Source organism: Mesoplodon densirostris, chromosome 11 (assembly GCF_025265405.1).
Source record: "Mesoplodon densirostris isolate mMesDen1 chromosome 11, mMesDen1 primary haplotype, whole genome shotgun sequence".
Taxonomy (NCBI): Eukaryota; Metazoa; Chordata; class Mammalia; order Artiodactyla; family Ziphiidae; genus Mesoplodon; species Mesoplodon densirostris.
The window spans coordinates 102,501,392-102,523,441 of record NC_082671.1 but is presented as its reverse complement, the minus strand read 5'-3'; the positions used below and the strand labels follow the sequence as shown (position 1 = coordinate 102,523,441).

Genomic DNA, 22,050 nt, shown 5'->3' with positions numbered 1-22,050 from the left:
AACTATACTCCAATAAAAATTTAAAATTTAATTTAAAATTAATTAATTTAATTAATTAAAAAAATAAAATAAAGTTAATAGTAGGTTTTTTATAGATTATTTTATCATGTGAGGAAGTTCACCTCTATTCCTATTTTTCCAAGAATTTCTGTTGTGAATAAATGTTGAATTTTATCATTTAAAAAAAAAAAAAGAAAGAAATTACAACTGCCAAGAGGGCCTTAAGGAGATGTGATGACTAAATGTAAAGTGCTACCCTGATGGGATTCTGGAATAGAAAAAGGACATTAGGTAAAAACTAAGGAAATCTGAGACAAAGTATGGACTTCAGTTAATAATGTATCAATATGGATTCATTAATTGTATCAAATGTACCATACTAATATGTTAATAATAGGGGAAAGTGGGTACAAGCTACACAGAACTCTGTACTATGTTCAGAATTTTTCTGTAAACCTAAAAATTGTTCACAATATTTCTGTAAAACTCTTCCAAAAAATGAAGTTTATTTAAATTTAAAAAAAAAACACTGCTTAGGAAAAAATTAAACTAAGAAAATTTGAAAACACAAGAATATACAAGCATACACTCCATTAGCCAGCAGAGCAATGGCATAATCACAGCACATACAGTCTTGGGCAAAGTGCACTGTATGTTCACGAAAGAATGAGAAACAAAGCAAATAACATCAAGTACCACGGTATTACTACGAAAATAATTTCGACCTCACAGATTCTCTGAAAAGACCTTGAGTTCCATAGTCCTGGGAACACACTCCGAAACGCCCCAAGCATAATGGAAATACAAAAGATTTCTGGCTTGGAATTCTACTGATATAATGTGCAGACCACTGGCTGTTTCTTTTACTTTTCAAAGCTAACCCTTTCTCTAATTTAGCTCCCCAAACTTATTAAAGAGTCCCATTATATACCTGCAAAATGTTTACATTATATTATTCAAGGCTCTAATAGAATCAAGAACAACTTTTAACAAGTACAAAAAAAAAAAAGAAGAAGATACAATAAGAATCTAAGTGCTCAAATAATAGGAAATACTGAGTGATATTTTCCCACTTGGGAAGTTCAAACATTACAAATATTTAAGTACTGCTGTTAATTTATACTCCTACTGAATTAACAGATCTAAGCAACGATCATCAATGGCCGCTATTATCACAAGAACAGAGACAATCAGACATTATGTGCCTCCTGATGGTAATACAGAACACCATCAATGAAGTATTCTTGTCATAAAAAATTGAACCTGAATCTGAGCAAGTCTCAGATTAGAACTGCCTACTGACCAATTTGCAAGAAATATAAGTAACTGAAGAACACATTAAACAATCACCATGGGGGCAAATCCAGATTGTGGGAAACGCTATAGGACAAACTACCTTATTTCCTCAATAAATTGAAAAAGGAAAATTAAAAATTGAAAAGGAAAAATCAAAAATAGATACAGGAGAGGGCTTCCCTGGTGGCGCAGTGGTTGAGAGTCCGCCGGCCGATGCAGGGGACGCGGGCTCGTGCCCTGCGGAGCGGCTGGGCCCGTGAGCCATGGCCGCTGAGCCTGTGCATCCGGAGCCTGTGCTCCGCAAAGGGAGAGGCCACAACAGTGAGAGGCCCGCGTACCGCAAAAAAAAAAAAAAAAAAAAAAAAAGATACAGGAGAGACTTAAAAGATTAAAAAAGACTTAAGTGACTTAGGAGCCAAGTCCAACACAAAGACAATAAAAAGAGATTTACAAGACAATTAGGGACGTTTAAGCAATCTAGTTATTTGACTACATTAACGAATTCCTCATTTTTAGAGTAATAATGATATTTATGGTTAAAGTTTTAAAGAAAAGTCTTTATATTTTAGAGAGATATACTGAAACACTTATGAAGAAAATGATGTATATGGGATTTTCTCAAAAAAATATGGGTTGGGAAGGCAGGAGTATACATGAAACAAGACTGACCTGAGTTGATAATGCTGAAGATGGTGATGGGTACATGAGAATTCATTATACTAGTTCATCTTATTTATAAAAAATATATTTGAAATTTTATATAATAAAGACTGTAATAAAGATATTTATTAACATTCTTGAATGTGTAATTAATGTAAACTGTTACAGTTAGCAAGCAGCTATCAGGAAGATGAAGTTTTTTAATATAAAAGACAATAAGTATGTAGGTAATAAATTGGTAACTAAAATTTCTAGTTATTTTATTATTTTACATAAGAAGGTCTCTGCAACCTAAGAATTTACATAATTTAGGACCTTAATCTGACTGGCAACTCCCCAGGTGAGTTGCCCTAGAAGACTACCCAATTTTGGATTATTTGGCAATAGGACCCACTTCTCTAGACTGGGATGCACCAGAGGTTAGTACAATGACTGTGGTAGGCAGAATAATGGCCTCCCAAAGATCCTGGAACCTGTGAATGTTACCTTACTTGATACAAGGGACTCTGCAGATGTGATTAAGTTAAAAATCTTGAGACAGGGCAGTTATTCCGAATTATCTGAGTGGGCCCAAAGTAATCACAAGGGCCCTTATAAGAAGGAAACAAGGGGCTTCCCTGGGGGCGCAGTGGTTGAGAGTCCGCCTGCCGATGCAGGGGACACGGGTTCGTGCCCCGGTCCGGGAAGATCCCACATGCCGCGGAGCTCCTGGGCCCGTGAGCCATGGCCGCTGGGCCTGCGCGTCCGGAGCCTGTGCTCCGCAACGGGAGAGGCCACAACAGTGAGAGGCCCGCGTACCGCAAGAAAAAAAAAAAAAGAAGGAAACAAGAAGATGAGTGAGCAGTAGATGTGACAACAAAAGCCAGAGGTTGAAGTAATAGGACCAAGTAGCCATGAGCCAATGAAAGATTGCAACCTCCAGACACTGATAAAAAGGAATGAATTCTCCCATAAGAGCCTCCAGAATGAACACAACACCTTGCTTTTAGACTTTTGATATCCAGAACTGTAAGATAATAAATTTCTGTTGTTTTAAGCCACTAAATTTGTAGTAACTTGTAGCAACAAGGAAACTAGCATACTGACCAATGGTAAAATTTAATAGAAAAGTCTATCTTAGTTCAAGTATAATGACTTGAGCTGCCTTTTGAGAAAATGAGTTACCTATAAACTACATGTGTTCATACTGAGGCTGGATGACCTGCTGTCAGGGGATACTGTAGGTAGAATCCTTACATTAGGCAGATTGTTAGACTAAATGATCTCTAAGTTTCCCACAAAGACTAAGGGAAAAAGTAGTCACAGGACTCAGAGGTTTGAAAAAGGCTCTGCTGGTAGAATAATCTTTGTTAAAGATGAAAAGGCCTCTACTAGGCAATCCTGAAGTATACAGCATTAGCCAAACACTTAGCAGGCAGGTCTCAAAGGATATTCAAATGTCAGATGAGCATATGTACCAAAATTGTTGACCCATTTATAATAGATGAGATAAGAAACTTCACAGCCCTTCTCCATCCATTCCCACTTTAGGGTGGGGAAGGGGTATCTAATAAGAACAACCAAGTGCCATTGTGTAAGAATACTTTAAGAGGATTAGTAATTGGCATATAGATAATTTATCATTGAACTTGAATGCATAAATGTCTTAAAGGTCAGTTATTGAGAAACTGTACACCAAAAATACTGTCCTTATAAATATGCTATCACTAAAAACATACAATATACTAAGTCAATAATGATAAAGATGAAGCTAAACTAATAGTACAGTTAACCCTTTAACAATGAGGGTCTGAACTGCACAGGTCCACTTATAGGTGGATATTTTTCAACAGTAAATACTACAGTGCTATATACAGATCAGTGGTTGGCTGAATTGCAGATATCGAGGAACCACAGCTCTGCATCGAGGGTCAGAGACTCTACCCCACCCCACTCCCACTAATCATTCAAGGGTCAACTATATTTAAACAAGAGAATAAAAATAGCAACATTTAAAATCTGTGACCCGCTGAAAAAATAATACTTGATGTTACCAAAAATTAGGCAATTGTATTAATTTACATGCCTAAATACACAAGCTGTATGATGTTGTCAAATGCTATATATAGTAGCCATACTTCTTAGAATATGATTTAAAGCTCTCAGTAAACTCTAATAATATACCAATTTTACTTGACGAGCACTAAATCACAGTAATCATGAAAAATTCACTTAGTAAGTAAGTAAAAATCAAAGTTTCAGGAAGTTGGGTCATCTCTAGGCCCATCAAGAAGATACTCATTTACTACATTCTGAGAATTACTAAACTAAATAACCTTTGCAGTTCCTTCCATTTCAGAAAGCATCTGATTCGAAGTACCCAATTTAAATTATAATCTTAAGCAAGAGTTCCTCAATTAAGAGTCCCTTATAATACTATAAAGATTTATACGTATTTAAAAAAATTTTATTCTCCTAAAAAGTCAGTTATATAATCAATTTTTAATACAACAAAAGATTTTGACCTCTAATAGACCTCATAAAGTAGATTCCTCTGGTAACAGAAATAATTTATAAGATATTCAAAAGATATGACTTTCCTTAAGGTAAGGAACATATTCAATTTTTTTTAATCTAAAGGTATATTTCACTTATTTAGTTTACCTCAACCTATCAATAAAAATTTGACCCCTACACTTAAAGGATTTCTTAGTGGTTAATTTCCAAAGTGATATGAGTTCTGGACTTTTACACAGTTTTTTAAGACATATATTATAAGACATATATTAAATGTACACTTGTGTTCTGAAGTATATAAGTACAGTATAAAAATTCAATTCATATTTTTCAGTATTTACTACCTAAGACAAAAAACACTACCACAAAAATAGAACTAAACACAACTGGAATAATAAATGAGCAAATGAATTTTTTTAAAAATAGAAAGCATAATCTCATATAAAAGAAGAAAACTGAATAAATGGACCTAAAGTCAATTGAGTCCAAGCTTCCACTACCTCACACCAAGACTACCATAGTAGTCTCTTAATTAATATCTTTCTCTCTCACTCCTCTAAATCACCTTATATCCTGCTTCCAGATTCATCTTGTCCACTTTTATAAAAATATTCAATGACAGACCACTGTCTACAGAATCAAGTTCAAAATCCCTGGTCTGGCACTCAAAGCCTTCCCTAAGTTTGGTCTCTATCTGCCAAGTTGATCATTATTCTTGTAAACAACATTCCCTTCCGATCTACCTTCATCAATTTTTCTACTCATTTTCCCCTAAATAAACCCTGAACAATTAATTCCCTATTTAGCCTTGCCTCTTGCCATCCTCCCTTCTTAGAATGCTCTCCTTGCTCATTCTCAATCTTATGATCCCTATTACCTATGCTATTCAGAGTTTGTGTTCTCTTAAGAAAGCTTCTCTAACTACCCCAGTGTATAACAACCGCCCAATTGTCACAACTTGTATAACGATGCCTTGTTTATGTTCCTCATTTAACACTTATTAAATGCTATGATTGCCTTATCTATCCATCCCTCTCTGTAGTCTTCTCAAACATAAACATAATTCAGACACACCCTACTGTATGTCTCTTAGCATCCCCTTCACTGGGCACAGCACTTTGCACAAAGACTGCATCCCAAACAAGCTTACTAATAAATTCTAAACACTAGTGCCTGCAATCGGATTTTCTACAACACTGCTACCGCATACTGACACACTGCTTTCTATTCTCAAAGAACGTTCTGGCTTCACTAGATCATATTGTCCCTCTCAAGGAAGAAGGATGAGTATTCTTGCTTATACATTTTGTATTGAAGTAGCGTATCTGCCTCAATATTTTAGGTAGCAAAAATGATATTCAGAGAAAGTGTAAAGCCAAAATTACCCAACAGTGTCGGGCTTTTTTAAATGTGTTTTATTGCTTCTCCTGCCTCTTAACTTTATCTTTTTGGAGAGAAGGCTGAATGTTAATAATTATATTAACAATAACAATAGTGGCTTTTACTTATTGGATATTTACAATGTGCACAGATGTGTAATAGGCATTTTATAGACATATTATCTCAAATAAAACTCAACAACTCTGGGAGGTAGATATTACTATTATCTTTATTTAATAGATGAGGAAAACTGGAAACCCTGAGAACTTAATTAATTATGCAGGTCATACGACTAAGTGACGGAGCTCAGATTTTAACACACAGCCAAATGTCTATGGAGCCCATGTTCTTATCCACCTCTCCTAGATCTAAACAGTAACTAGCTTTTAGGCCATGCAGTTCAAAGGTGATATTTTATAAATAGATAACTCAAAGGTGGACCTCAAGATTAGTTTCAAATACAGAATATTTCAGTAGTTCAATTTTTGGTATTATTGTCTCTAAAATGAGCTACAATATTTCACAGAAGAAGCTTAATGAACAACAAGAAGAAAACCGCTCTCGTTGCTTTTTTTTTTTTTAACATCTTTATTGGAGTATAATTGCTTTACAATGGTGTGTTAATTTCTGCTTTATAACAAAGTGAATCAGCTATACATATACATATATCCCCATATCCCCTCCCTCTTGCGTCTCCCTCTCTCCCATCCTCCCTATCCCACCCCTCTAGGTGGTCACAAAGCACCGAGCTGATCTCCCTGGGCTATGGTCTCGCTGCTTTTTAAATAACTTGCTCTAACCTTTCAATATCAACAGAATTTAGAATAAAAAATGATTAAAACTTTATCAATATAGATATTCTGATACAGAATTTAATACTATCTACTTAGATATTTACTCTAAAATGTAACAATAAATTTTAAGCAACTCTATTCAGAAAGACAGATACATAGTCAACATGTTAGTAGCAAAGGACAGACCTCAGTTCCATCACTTACACTGTGAGCTTTTAGAGGAGATAATTAACCTCCCTAAGCTATTTCCCTATCTTTAAAAGTGAGGATAAACAAACATCTACCTTTAATGGCTGTTGTGAGGACAGTCTGAAAAAGTATACACTTAGAAAACGGCAGTTGTTATTACTGGTATTTTTACTACCACCAAAAGATTTTAAATATTTTAGCTAAAAAAACTTAAGAAAGTCCATTAGCATTAAATAAGAAAATATTTATGGTAAAGTAAATATCATGTTCCAAGACAAGGCTTAATCTGAACTTTTTTCCTGAATATATAGTGAAAACAAAATAACCTACCATCGGTTTTCCATTTAAAATCGCCGTTACAATAACCTTCTTCATAAACCAATCTACATTCATGTCCATTTTATTCTCTATTAACAAGTTATCATTTTAAAGTTTAACTTTTCTTTGACCATTAAAGAAACAAGTTTGAACCAGAAATTCAAAAAAGGTTGGGACCAAGTTAACACAAGTAAACAAAACTGCATTTTGCTATCAATCATTAGACTGATCCTACATTTCAGCCTGAACAAAGGACATTCACTAAATTAAAATTCACAAACACCTCAATTTAGTAGTGACTCTCAACTTCATAGCAGTATGAAAGACAGAAAAGTTGGCCTCTGCATTAGTCCAATAATGTAAATTTGTCACATAATCTACCATCTAACAAATCATAGAGCTATCACCTGGCTACATTTTACCCACTGGCACCTTTACTTTAGGTAATACAAACATCCCTAATAATCTATAAATCAATATTTAATGGAATCTTTAAAAAAGGAGAATTGAAAATCAAATGATCCTAGAGCAAAATGTTTTCGTACAGTGACAAATCATCATTTAATCCACACCCTACTGGTGAATTTTTATTTTTTTTTTAAACTTATTGGATAAGGTACACTTAACCAGTACCCCTACCTATTTGTTTTAATTTCAGAATACAATTCAATCACAACACAAGGCAGCAATATTTATTAAATCCTTATACTTTTATATAAAGAATATATGTGGCAACTGCTCTTAATTCTGAATTATTTTTACTGTTTCATTCTATCTACAACTGCACATGATGTGAGATTTACAGGCATTTAATTTCCTTAACTGTTAACAACCTCTTGATTTCAGTAAGGCAAAACGTTTCTTGAGGAAAACAAACAAAAACTATTACATCAGTATGTCTTACACTATATGGCTGGGAAAGCAAGGGAAAAGAGGTAGGAGATAAGGTAGAAATAGCAGAAAACTGGGTTATGCCTTAACAAGCTTTAAACTATCTGTAATTTTCATATCAACAGAGGAATTAAAGTATTATTTTAAAATACTTTTTTTTAAGTTTGTTTTAAATACATTTTTAAAATAAAATGATGGCTTACATCAAACACTTTCCAGCTGTAGATGATAGTACCTTATTATGCTGTATTTGAACCACTCACCAAAGTTCGGTCAGGTTCTCCATCTGCCAAACCAGCCTCCATAGTGAAAGAAGATAGGTTTACACTTCTCTTTCCATTAATATTTAGTCATCCTGTAAATCCTAGAAGAAGAAAATCATATGTATTAGCTCTGGTATAAAACTGTGATAAGTGGGAAATAAAGCATTCAGTATATAAGGAGAGAGAAATCATTTTAGGCTGAGGTTATTGGGAAATCCAATAATGGAAAAAAAAAAAGATTTTGCCATGCACCTTGAAGAATGGTAAAAGTTCAGCAAAAATGAAAGAAAATATTCCAAGTGAAGAGGAATAGCAAGAGCAAGGTTAAAGATATGAGACTGTTCAAAATGTGAAAAGATGATTGAATCTACTTATAACTAAGGAAATAAAATTAGATTTTTTTCATTATTACATTGGCAAAAACTAAAAAGTGTGCTACCATCCAATGTTGGTGAGAACATAGGAAAATAGATGTTCTCATGCACTTTTGTGATAAGAACATAAATCAGAACAATTGGGGAGAGGACAATTTAAAATATACATGCTTTAATCCAGCAATTGCAAGGCTAGGAATTATTCCACAAATATATTATACAAACGCACAAAGACATAAATAAACACATCCAACGAAGTAATAGGTGAGAAAAACTGGAACCAGCCTTAATGTCAATCATTAGGAGCTTGCTTAAATTATACTACATACATACAATTGAAGAGCACGCTGCAATTTTTAAAAATGACTTAATATCTGTATATACTAAGCTAGAAAGAAGACCACAACACATTAGGTGGAAAAAACAAAATGACAGCACATAATATATAAAATACTCTTTTTGTTTCTGAATTTTTCATTTTTACAATGAACCATGTATTACTTTTATACTTCTTTTTATTTTGAAAAGTCTTAGAAGTAGGTCTTCATCACTTTCCTTTTGAGCTTTTTTTTTTTTTCGGTACACGGGCCTCTCACTGCTGTGGCCTCTCCCGTTGCGGAGCACAGGCTCCAGACGCGCAGGCTCAGCGGCCATGGCTCATGGGCCCAGCCGCTCCGCGGCATGTGGGATCTTCCTGGACCGGGGCACGAACCTGCGTCCCCTGCATTGGCAGGCGGACTCTCAACCACTGCGCCACCAGGGAAGCCCTCTTTTGAGCTTTTAAACTAACAAAGCCTCCAAGATGAACTCCTATAGTAATTATATATATTCAGAAGTCTCTAATAATCTCTCTAATAATTCTTCCTTAAAACAGCTAACAAAATTAAAACCAAGAAATAGGTAGACTTCTAGTCATTTCCTGGAGTTCCAAATCATTTTCTTGTCTTTGCAAGTGTGAAAGGCTGCACTGAAATATAAATACAGGATGACCCATCCTGCCGATACGAGTCAGCCTCTTTCCCCAGCCAATCCTGTCATTGTCCAATGGGCTCATGAACAAAGTAGCCACCATGGTAGGGATGCAGGTTATGCATGGGTTCAGCAACATGGACCTCCACTCACCAAGACCAACCTGGCTACTGCCACTGCTGAGTGCCAAATCTGCCAGCAGCAGAGACCAACACTGAGTCCCCAGTATGACACTATTCCCTGAGGTCATCAGCCAGCTACCTGGTGACAGGTTGATTACACTGGACTGCTTCTATCATTGAAGAGGTAGTACTTTACTCTTACTGAAATAGATACTTAGTCTGTATACAGATTTGCCTTCCCTGCACAAAATGCTTCTGCCAAAACTACTATCCGTGGACTTACAGAATGCCTTACTCTATCCCTCCTATTGTTCTACAAAACACTGCTGCTGATCAAGGAACTCATTTCACAGCAAAAAAAAAAAATGTGGCAATGGGCTAGTGAATTCGCTAGTCTTACCATACCATCCTGAAACAGCTGGCTTGATAGAACAGTGGAATGGGCTTTTGAGGACTCAGTGAGAGCACCAGCCAGATGGCAATACCTTGGGCGAGGACCTCCAAAAGGCTGTATATGCTCTGAATGTCCGATATATGGTGCTGTTTCTTGCATAGCCAAGATTCACAGGTTAGGACTCAGAGGAAGGAAATGGAAGTGGCACCAACTGACTATTTATTGACCCACAAGCAAAAATTTTTGTTTATTTTTATTGAAGTATAGTTGGTTTACAATGTTGTGTTAGTTTCTGGTGTACAGCAAAGTGATTCAGTTATACATATATATATACATATTCTTTTCCCTTATGGTTTACTACAGGATACTGAATATAGTTCCCTGTGCTATACAGTAGGACCTTGTTGTTTATCTATGTTATATATAGTAGTTTGTATCTGCTAACTCCAAACTCCTAATTTATCCCTCTCCCACCCCCTTTTCCCTTTGGTAACTGTAAGTTTGTTTTCTATGTCTGTGAGTCTGTTTCTGTTTCATAAATAAGTTCATTTGTGTCATATTTTAGATTCCACATATAGGTGGTATCATAAAGTATTTGTCCTTCTTTTTCTGACTTACTTCACTTAATATGATAATTTCTAGGTCCATCCATGTTGCTGCAATGGCATTATTTCATATTTTTTTATGGCTAAGTAGTGTTCCATTGTGTATATATACCACATCTTCTTTACCCATTCATCTGTCAATGGACATTTAAGATTGTTTCCATGTCTTGGCTGTTGTAAATTGTAATTGGAGTTTTCTCTGGATATGTGCCCAGGAATGGGATTGCTGGATCATATAGCAACTCTATTTTTAGTTTTTTAAGGAACCTCCATGCTGTTTTCTATAGTGGCTGCACCAATTTACATTCCCATCAACTGTGCAGGAGGGTTCCCTTTTCTCCACACACTCTCCAGCATTTGTTATTTGTAGACATTTAAATGATGGCCAGTCTGACCAGTGTGAAGTGGTACCTCATTGTATTTTTGATTTGCGTTTCTCATACTTAGCGATGTTGAGCATCTTCTCATGTGCCTATTTGCCATCTGTATGCCTTCTTTGGAGAAACGTCTATTTATGTCTTCGGTCCATTTTTTGATTTGGTTGGTTTTTTGTTATTGAGTTGTCATGAACTGTTTGTATATTTTGGAAAGTAAGCCCTTGTTGGTCACATTGTTCACAAATATTTTCTCCCAGTCCATATGTTGTCTTTTCATTTTGGTTATGGTTTCCTTTGTTATGCAAAAGCTTACAAGTTTGATTAGGTCTCGGTTGTTTATTTTTGCTTTTATTTCTATTGTCTTGGGAGAGTGACCTAAGAAAACATTGGTACAATTTATGTCAGAGAATGTTTTGCCTATGTTCTCTTCCGGGAGTTTTATGGTGTCACGTCTTACATTGAAGTCTTTAAGCTATTTTGAGTTTATTTTTGTGTATGGTGTGAGAATGTGTTCTAACCTCATTGATTTACATGCAGCTATCCAGCTTTCCCAACACCACTACTAGCAAAAATTTTTGTTTCCTGTCCCCACGACCTTATGCTTTGCTGGTCTAGAGGTCTTAGTTCCAAAGGGAGGAATGCTTCCATCAGGAGACACAACAGTGATTCCACTGAGCTGGAAGTTAAGCCTGCCACCTGCCCACTTTAAGCTCCCCATGCCTTGGAATCAGTAGGCAAAGAAGGAACTTACTGTGCTGGCTTAGGTAATTGATTCTAATTACCAAGGGGAAATTGGACTACTATTCCACAATGGTGGTAAGAAAGAAAATGTCTGGTTATCAGAGATCCCTAAGAGCATCTCTTAGGACTACCGTGCCTTAGGATTATATTCAATGGAAAACTACAATAGCCCAACCAAGGCAGGACTACTTCTGACTCAAACCCTTCAGAAACAAAAGTTTGGGTCACTCCACCAGGTGAAGAAAGAACTATGGCTATCTGAGGTGCTTGCTGAGGGCAAAGGGAATACAAAATGGGTAGTGGAAGAAGGCATTTATAAATACCAGCTACCACTACATGACCAGTTACAGAAATGAGAATTATAATTAGTTATGAGTACTTTTTCCTAATTTTGTTATGAATATGTTTCTGTGTATATGCATCAAATAACTGTTTTCTTCCCTCTCTTATCTCCTTGTCATATAACATAAGATACACTGACTTTACATTATAGTATTTAAGTACTGTTAAATATTTAAGTTATAGGGTATCAAGGAGAGTGAACATCACCCAACGACTTTGCAGCCTGCCCTGCAATTTCAGGCTTGCCAGCCCCCACAATCACGGGAGCCAATTCCTTAAAATAAAGCCACTCTTTCTTTCCCTCTCTCTTTCCGTATACGTGTATATCCTATTGGTTCTGTTTCTCTGGAGAACCCTGACGAATACAATATGTAAGTGTGCATTCATATCTTGTCCATATAAATATAGATATATTTATCTCATCGTTCATTCTCACTGCCTTCTGTGCTCTCCTTTGTATCCTCTGTATCACAAAAGCTAAAAGTATGAGAACTCCATTTTGCAAATATCTTTGCCCCTGGAATTTATGTGATTTACATTCAGCAAATGCAATGCATTTGCACAGTATTTGGAAGGCAGAAGAGAGACAGAAACAAGGACATTTTTCTTCTGAATGCAGTAGACACCTGGACTTTAACAGACATGAGGTTTTACAGTAATCACCAAATGCTCCCCTGCCAGTTCCCTATGTTGGTACTACCAGGCAGCCATAATCAGCAGTAGCAGTGACTAATCTGAAAGCTTAGAACAGCCTTCCAGGCTCCATACCTCCAGCTTCTCCAAAACGTTTTAAGAATCTAATTCCCCTTTTGCTCTAAGTACCTACAGTGATGTGTTGTCCTCAATGAACCCGGCCTGACCAATTTTTTAAAAACTAAATATTTAAAATATATTGTACGGGCTTCCCTGCTGGCGCAGTGGTTGAGAGTCTGCCAGTGCAGGGGACACGGGTTCGTGCCCCAGTCCAGGAAGATCCCACATGCCGTGGAGCGGCTGGGCCCGTGAGCCATGGCCGCTGAGCCTGCGCATCTGGAGCCTGTGCTCCGCAACGGGAGAGGCCACAACAGTGAGAGGCCCGCGTACCGCAAAAAAAAAACAAAAACATATAGATGTACCAATGGAATGTAGAATTGCTTACTGTCAATGATAGTGAGACAAAGGAAGAACCCCAACTGCTCATTACTTCCAGCCAGCTGAAAGTAGTTAACATCTTCCATAATACAAACAATATCTGCCCTGGAAAATACCAAGCACATAGCCCCTGCTATGGCAATATCTTTGAAAGCAGAAACTAACAAAAACAAATGAAAAACAAAAATCAACAACACATACACAACACAAGCAGTGAGGGCAAGGGAGTAAATTATGTAAGGATGGACTTCCCTGGTGGCACAGTGGTTAAGAATCCACCTGCCGCTCTATTTACAATAGCCAGGACATGGAAGCAACCTAAGTGTCTATCGACAGATGAGTGGATAAAGAAGATGTGGCACATATATACAATGGAATATTACTCAGCCATAAAAAGAAACAAAATTGAGTTATTTGTAGTGAGGTGGATGGACCTAGAGTCTGTCATACAGAGTGAAGTCAGAAAGAGAAAAACAAATACCGTGTGCTAACACATATATATGGAATCTGAAAAAAAGACAAAAAGGTTCTGAAGAACCTCGGGGCAGGACAGGAATAAAGACACAGACGTAGAGAATGGACTTGAGGACACGAGGAGGGGGAAGGGTAAGCTGGGATGAAGTGAGAAAGTGGGATGGACATATATACACTACCAAATGTAAAATAGATAGCTAGTGGGAAGCAGCCGCATAGCACAGGGAGATCAGCTCCGTGCTTTGTGATCACCTAGAGAGGTGATCACCTAGATAGGGAGGATGGGAGGGAGACATAAGAGGGAGGAGACATGGGAATATATGTATATGTATAGCTGATTCACTCTGTTATAAAGCAGAGACTAACACAGCATTGTAAAGCAATTATACTCCAATAAAGGTGTTAAAAATAAATAAATAATAAAAGTGAAGATTAAAAAGAAAAAAAAAAGAATACGCCTACCAGTGTGGGGGACATGGGTTTGAGCCCTGGTCTGGGAAGATCCCACATGCCAAGGAGCAACTAAGCCCACGCACCACAACTACTGAGCCTACGCTCTAGAGCCCGTGAGCCACAACTACCGAAGCCCATGCACCTGGAGACTGTGCTCCACAACAAGAACAGCCACTGCAATAAGAAGCTCGTGCCCCACAATGAAGAGTAGCCCCAGCTCACCACAACTAGAGAAAGACCACGTGCAGCAACAAAGACTCAATGCAGCCAAAAAAAAAAAAAAAAAAATAGGCAAAGATTTTTTTTTTTTATTTTCAAAATGATGTTGGGTTGGGGGATTTATACTACCTCTAAAAATTACAAAAATAAAGTAAGAGTATGATACTGGAATACCACATATATATCAATGGAACAGAATAAGAAGTCCAGAAATGGATCACATGTACATGTTCAATTACTTTTTTTTTTTTTTTTTTTTTTTGCGGTACGCGGGCCTCCCACTGCTGTGGCCTCTCCCATTGCGGAGCGCAGGCTCCGGACGCGCAGGCTCAGCGGCCATGGCTCACGGGCCCAGCCGCTCCGCGGCATGTGGGATCTTCCCAGACCGGGGCACGAACCCATGTCCCCTGCATCGGCAGGCGGACTCTCAACCACTGCGCCACCAGGGAAGCCCCTCAATTACTTTTCAACAAAGGTGCTGAGAAAATCCAATGTTACATTAAACATAAAAATTAACTCAAAATGAAACAGAGACTTAAATATAGAAAACAACACTATAAAACTTCTAGAATAAAACACAAGAGAAAATCTTCACAACTTTGGGGTGGGCAAAAATTTCTTAGGAGACCTAAAGCACAAACCATGAAAGAAAAAATTGATATGCTGAACTTCATAAAAATTAAAAGCTTCCCCTCTCCAAAAACAGTTAAGAAAATGAAAAGGCAAGGCACAGACTGGGAAAAAATATGCACAAAACATATAACTGACAAAGAACTAAGATCCTGACTATATAAAAAAGTCTTAAAAGTCAGTAAGAAGAAGAAAACACCAATTTTTAAATACACAAAAAATTTTAATTTACCAAAAAAAGATACAATGACCAATAAACCTATGAAAAGGTGTTCAATACCACTGGTCACCAGTGAAATACAAATGAAATACTATAAGACACTACGACACAATAACTAGAATGGCTAAAAAATTTTAAACTGACAGTATAAGTGTTGATGAGGATGGAGGGCAACTGGAACACTCATATATTGCTGGTGGGAATGCAAAATGGTACAGCCACTCCTAGACAGTTACAGAGGAAAAATGGAAATATGTCCACTCAATGACCTATACATGGATTTTTCATAGCAGCCTTATTTTTAATAGCCAAAATCTAGAAACAGGTCAAATTGTCTATCAACAGGTGAATGGTTAAACAAAGTTGTGTTATATTCCATTCTATAAAACTGAACACAATCTAGCAATAAAAAGAAACAATTTTAAAGACATGCTGAGCAGAAGAAGTCAGACGAGCATATATTCTGTGATTCCATTTATGTGAAATTCTAGAACAAACAAAAAATCTATAGTGGACAGAACCCAGATGAGTTATTGCCTGGGGGAGAGTGGGGAAGAAGAGACATTAGTGGGAGAGGGCAGAAGGGATTTGGGGGACTGATGAAAATGTGGTTGTTACATGGGTGTATACATTTGTCAAAACGCAGACTATATTCTTCAAATGGGTGTATTTTAGTCTATGTAAATTATACCTGAATTTTAAAAAAATTTAAGTGCTGTTGGTGAGTTAAATTGTAGACAGCAGGAAAGGAAAGACTACAGAAAAAAAGAAAGGCAGAATGACATTGTAAAAAGCTATATTTTTAAAAATCACAAAAAACATTCAAATTATGGCATAGCTAAAACTAGGAATATAACAGGGAATTTATTTAATTTCACCTGTAAAATGGGAATAACTATACCTGGTACATCACAGAAACACAGCTCAGAATAGTTGAAACTATATCTACCCATGTTAAGTGTTAAGGTGAAACCAAGAAAATAAGTGATAGTTACATGGAGTAAAGAGTCTCTAGACGAAATAATTTTAGATGCCAGTTTTCAAAGCAGAAAAGGAAGTGGATGAAAGGATGCAGGTGGAGGGAATGGTAATGTGCAAAAGAATGGAGGCGGAAAGGAGCAAGTCGCATGTAGGAGATGGCAAAATTAGCATGCCTGTGGCAGCAAGTCCATATACGGGAGTAACAAAAAAACCAGGGTAATCTTCCCATCTGACGCAAATATTCATTTAAATTTTACAGTAGGACCCAGGATAGAAACTTCATGCACTTGATGCTATGATACAAATAAATATATTCAACTATTTAAAATAGGATAAAAAAGACAAGTTCTTTCAGTTGAGAAAATATGAATACTTACAATCATCAGATTCATTCTCTTGGAGGTTAGCCATAGTTCTTCCTCCAAAGAAAAAGTAATTATTAAAATGTAATTATAGCTAAGCAACATATGGACTTGCTGTGTAGCTGTCATTGTGCTCCTGAAATTATGAAAGCCTTCACATTTTTCAGACTCTGAACTCTGTAAGTGACTGTTATTTTGGAAAACAATACAAACAAATCTCCCCAAAGAACTATCAACTACAAGAATTATCTCACGACATACTACTTAAAAGGTATCAGAATGCTATAATTATACTTTAAGAGGCCTAATGTGACCAAGATTAAGATTCTTGGGTATTTATAATTTTGAAGTATTTTTACATGTATACATTTTAAAGTGTTTAACAAAAGAATGCAGGGCTTGCATTCTTATGGCATTTAAACTAAAATATTTATTAAGATTTTACATATGTGGCAGAATAATTCCTTTCTATATTTTATATACACATTAAAGTATTTTTTCAGTGCTTTGTATCTGGAAAGACACAGCCAAAATAGTAATAATTTGAGCTAATTTAGTTGCCAGAATGAGAGAAACGTTCAGATATGCTGAATGAGAATGAGATGCACAATGAGAAATGTAATATTAAAGGGCAACAATGCTGACCTTTAAACAAAGTAGCAGCAATGTAGCTATGGTGAGGACAACAAAGCTACAGGACTGAATCAACTGAAGTCTCTTACTGAGAAAGGATGTTATATAGTGACAGTCAGCTAACAAACAAGGTTTTATCTGCTCCACTTACATCAGAGCAATATCCAGTTAGAGGCCTTGGCCCAGAGTAGAACATATAGAGAATAAAGAATGACCTTATCTACCTTTGCTTTCTTGAGCCCATATGTTATACATCAAAGTAATAGCTGAAGTATCTATGAAGACATAAAAAAATTATTGGTATGTTATATCATTCAGAATCACAAATGCTTTTTTCCTTAAAAGTTACTTTTTATGATAATAGTATTTTATACTATAAAATACTTTTCAAAGCATTTCCTATATGTACACTAAAAAAGGAGGTTCCTATTTTAAGAAATATAAATTAGAAAACAAAGTTTTTAATAATAAGATTAACAATAAAATATAATTAAAATCCACCGTTTTTTGTTTGTGTTTATTTATTTATTTATTTATGGGGTATATGCCCAGTAGTGGGATTGCTGGACCATATGGTCATTCTATTTTTAGTTTTTTTTTGTTTGTGTTTATTATTGAAAAGCAGATTCTGGGAGGCTGACACTGTTAAAGATTGTTTATTGTTTTTAAAATGAGGATTGTGAAACTTTTTATTTTTATATTTTTTTAACATCTTAGAGTATAATTGCTTTACAATGTTGTGTTAGTTTCTGCTGTATAACAAAGTGAATCAGCTATATGTATACATATATCCCCATATCCCCTCCCTCTTGCATCTCCCTCCCACCCTCCCTATCCCACCCTTCTAGGTCATCACAAAGCACCGAGCTGATCTCCCTGTGCTATGCAGCTGCTTCCCACTAGCCATCTAGTTTACATTTGGTAGTGTATATATGTCCATGCCACTCTCTCACTTCGTCCCAGCTTACCCTTCCCCCTCCCTGTGTCCTCAAGTCCATTGTCTACATCGGCATCTTTATTCCTGTCCTGCCCCTAGGTTCTTCAGAACCATTTCTTTTTTAGATTCCATATATATGTGTTAGCATACGGTATTTGTTTTTCTCTTTCTGACTTACTTCACTTTGTCTGACAGACTGTAGGTCCATCCACCTCACCACAAATAGTTTAATTTCATGTGAAACTTTTAAAATCAAACACCTTCAACATAATTAAAGGTATGACAGGAAACATGAGAGCAGTCCTTTTAAGTATAGTTCAAAGGCTTTATCACTGTAAATAAACTTATTTTACTTAGAGGTGGGAAATTTGCCCATGGTGCATCTGCATTACTCAGATTAAAGCTACGAGGAAGTGGTTCAAAATTTAAAGGAATAAGAAAGTCTCTTATGAGAAGCCCTAAGAGCTACTATTGGATAAGTGGAGGGGAAAAAAGTTATCCTGAATCTCTTGCTTAGAGTGTGAAGTATATTTGGGGCTATCCACATTAGAACCATACCACCCAGCAGCCAGGTATATAGAAAAAAGAATACATGTATCAGTAAAAATAAACTAAAGCTCTCCCTGGGCAAGCCACTGTTGGAGTCATTCGTTTTTCTCAATTATTCTTCTTTATACTTATTTGTGTCTCTACCTTAATAAAATCCTATTTGGAAAAATATAGCTAAATTTTTAAAAAGAGTTTAAGCACAAAAATCAAATGAAAAGGGCAGAGAAGTTCAAAATCTATAAAGGTGACAAGAAAATATTAGAAAAATACAAGCTAAAGATTAGGAATAAGAAAAGAGGCCCTAAAAGTTTAATGGACAAAGAACACCATGGATTAAAAAAGATGAAAACAATTTAAAAAAATAATGAAAAGGAAATAAAATCAGCAACCTGAGACATTGAAAGCAGGGAAATAAAAACCATCTTTTTTTTTTTTTTTTTTTTTTTTTCTTTTTGCGGTATGTGAGCCTCTCACTGTTGTGGCCTCTCCCGTTGCGGAGCACAGGCTCCGGACGCGCAGGCCCAGCGGCCATGGCTCACGGGCCCAGCCGCTCCGCGGCATATGGGATCCTCCCAGACCGGGGCACGAACCCGTATCCCCTGCATCGGCAGGCGGACTCTTAACCACTTGCGCCACCAGGGAGGCCCTAAAAACCATCTTTTAATCAACATAATATTAATAATAAGAACAGAGCAATGCTAATTCAAAAGCCGAACACCTTCACTCAGAGATTCTTCAAACTAAGACTGCTTTGCCTTCTCAAGTTTTTTGTGAAAATTTTACTTAGCAAATAATTGCGAAGTAGAAAGCTAAAGAACAGAAAGCACAGCTCCTGGCCTCATACCAATGGCTCCTATCCCTAGTGCCCTGGCTTTTCTAAGGCACGTATGTGAGAAGGTGACACAATTCCTTAAAGAATGCTGAGCAGTCCCAGTTGTCTTATCTGGGAGCATGAACAATCGATGGGCAAAACCAAACAAAGACCCAACAGACCCACCCACATCCCACACCCTGCAAAAAAAAGTGGTGTGAATTTGCAGTCAAAAATTTAATCAGCTCTCTAAGAAAGCTCTTCTTTTTTTTTTTTTAGGGGTCGGTGCTTATCCTAAAAGCAGCAGGTATGCCTACTAAGAACACAAGTAAATGACAGGAAATCATCTTTCTGAATCTTGTTTCTAACATGCTTCCCCCCCCCCACCTATTGTGTTTTTAATTGGGCAAGAACTTAACCCTTTAAGTATTCACAGGTGGGTTAAGATAATCACTTTCTATATAAAATTCCAGGAAATGTCTGCCCTTTGAAATCCTAGCATTCCTAAATAAACTTTAGAGCTATTAGAAACCTTCAAATCAATAACTCACTATCTCTAAATTTTACAGATGAAGAAACTAAACACAGAGGGATTAAGTGACTTGCCCAAGATCATGGAGCAAAAAGAGACCAGAACCCAAGTCTCTTTAAGTCTCAGTTCAATGTTCAAAGAACAAAATATAAATTCAATGGGAGGAATTACTAGGATTCAGCCTTTTAGAAGTAATATGTATTGACTGGCAAAAAAAATGCAAAACAGCATTACATTATAATCCCAGTTCTATTTTTCAAAAAGTTATACATACACTTACATATATATATATATATATATATATATATATATATATATATATATATATACACACACACACACACAGACATATATATATACACAAAGAGAGAGAGAGAAAGGGAGAGAGGGTGGGCGGAAGGAGGAAGAAAGGGAAGAACGTCTGGAAGAACACCAAATTGGTACTATGTGGACTATCTGGGGTCTAGTGGCAGCAGAAACTAACTTTATCAGCTTCTGTACTGTTGAACTTTATAGCACAGCATATGTTGATGGAATAATCATGTTTTTGCTTTTTAAAAAATTTAAACAAAAAATTTTCACTGAGAAAATGCATCTCAAAATGGCTTGTCTCCCCCTCCCCTCCCTTGTGCGTGTGTGCGAGCACACACACACACACACAATTTGAAAGACATTACTTTGTAATTGGGGTTGACCTTGAAATTATCTTAATTTGGCTTCACATTAAATGTGGTCTTCCTTAAGAATAGCATAACATTAACATGTTACAATAATTCTAACAAGTTGTGGTAATTAAAGAAATTAAAAGTTGGAATTTGAATTATAAAATGCATTTAAAGAATTTTCCTTTATACACCTGAAACTAACACAACATTGTAAATCAACTACACTTCAATTTTTTTTCTTTTTCGGTACGCAGGCCTCTCACTGTTGTGGCCTCTCTCGTTGCGGAGCACAGGCTCCGGGCGCGCAGGCTCAGCGGCCATGGCTCACGGGCCCAGCCGCTCCGCGGCATGTGGGATCTTCCCGGACCGGGGCACGAACCCGTGTTCCCTGCATCGGCAGGCGGACTCTCAACCACTGCGCCACCAGGGAAGCCCTAATTTTTTTTTAATTTTTAATTTAAAAAAGTCTTCCTTTAAATACATAATAGTAATAGAAAATGAATTAATACTTTTGTAATGAAAAAGAGTATGTATAATTTAAAAATTACTTTCATATAAATGCATACTGCTAAAGTGGTTTCAATCATGTTAAAAAACAAAAACAAAACCCCAGCATTCTTGGTAGGCTAACCATCCCTCCCATAAGTTTATTATTATACTACAGCATTCCTTGCAAAGTGGTAAAGACAATGATAAACTTGAGCTCAGTCCTCTATGTAGATTATAAGTTTCAAAATCAATAGGTCCAAACAATGAGTTTACCATACAGTTCTCAATAGAATCTTATGCTGGTTAGCTGCCCATCAAGGTTATTTAGTTTACTTCTCCCATATTTTGGAATTTTAAATATCTGTCCAAAGAGTAAGGGATGTCTTAAATGAGTAAATTGTATTTTCTTCACTCCTCTCTCCAGTTCCTTCTCAACCCGTTGAAATCTGGTGCCTACCTCTGTATTCCCACTACAGTTATTCACACAAAGACCCTTCACTGCCAAGTTTAATGCTTCCTTCGCCCATGCTATTATGCAAAGACGCTCCTGATTTTCTAGTTCCTCTAACCAATCCTTTTCTGAGTCTTTCACTAGCTCGCCTCACTCTGTACAGGACTTGGGCAGTAAAGTCTCTCAAGGTTTCATTCTATTAGAGCTTCTTCAACTACCATCTTCATGCAGTTATTCCCTATTCATATCACCAACCTAGAACTTTCTCCTACACCAAAACCACATATCTAATGACCTGCAGC

General features: G+C 36.6%; 1 protein-coding gene across 4 annotated transcripts in view; it reads right to left on the bottom strand.

Annotated features, from left to right (window-relative positions):
* The window catches only part of OSBPL8 (oxysterol binding protein like 8), a 159,406-nt gene that overhangs the window by 120,797 nt on the left and 16,559 nt on the right, over positions 1-22,050 (bottom strand). The window contains exon 2 of one of the 4 annotated variants that reach the window (XM_060112295.1): positions 8,288-8,388. In XM_060112295.1, coding sequence (XP_059968278.1) covers positions 8,288-8,329 — 42 coding nt within the window. In that variant the 5' untranslated portion in view covers positions 8,330-8,388. Of the gene's footprint in view, positions 1-8,259; positions 8,389-22,050 lie in introns of those variants that run through there. The other 3 variants (XM_060112296.1, XM_060112298.1, XM_060112297.1) reach the window with 3 other exon arrangements.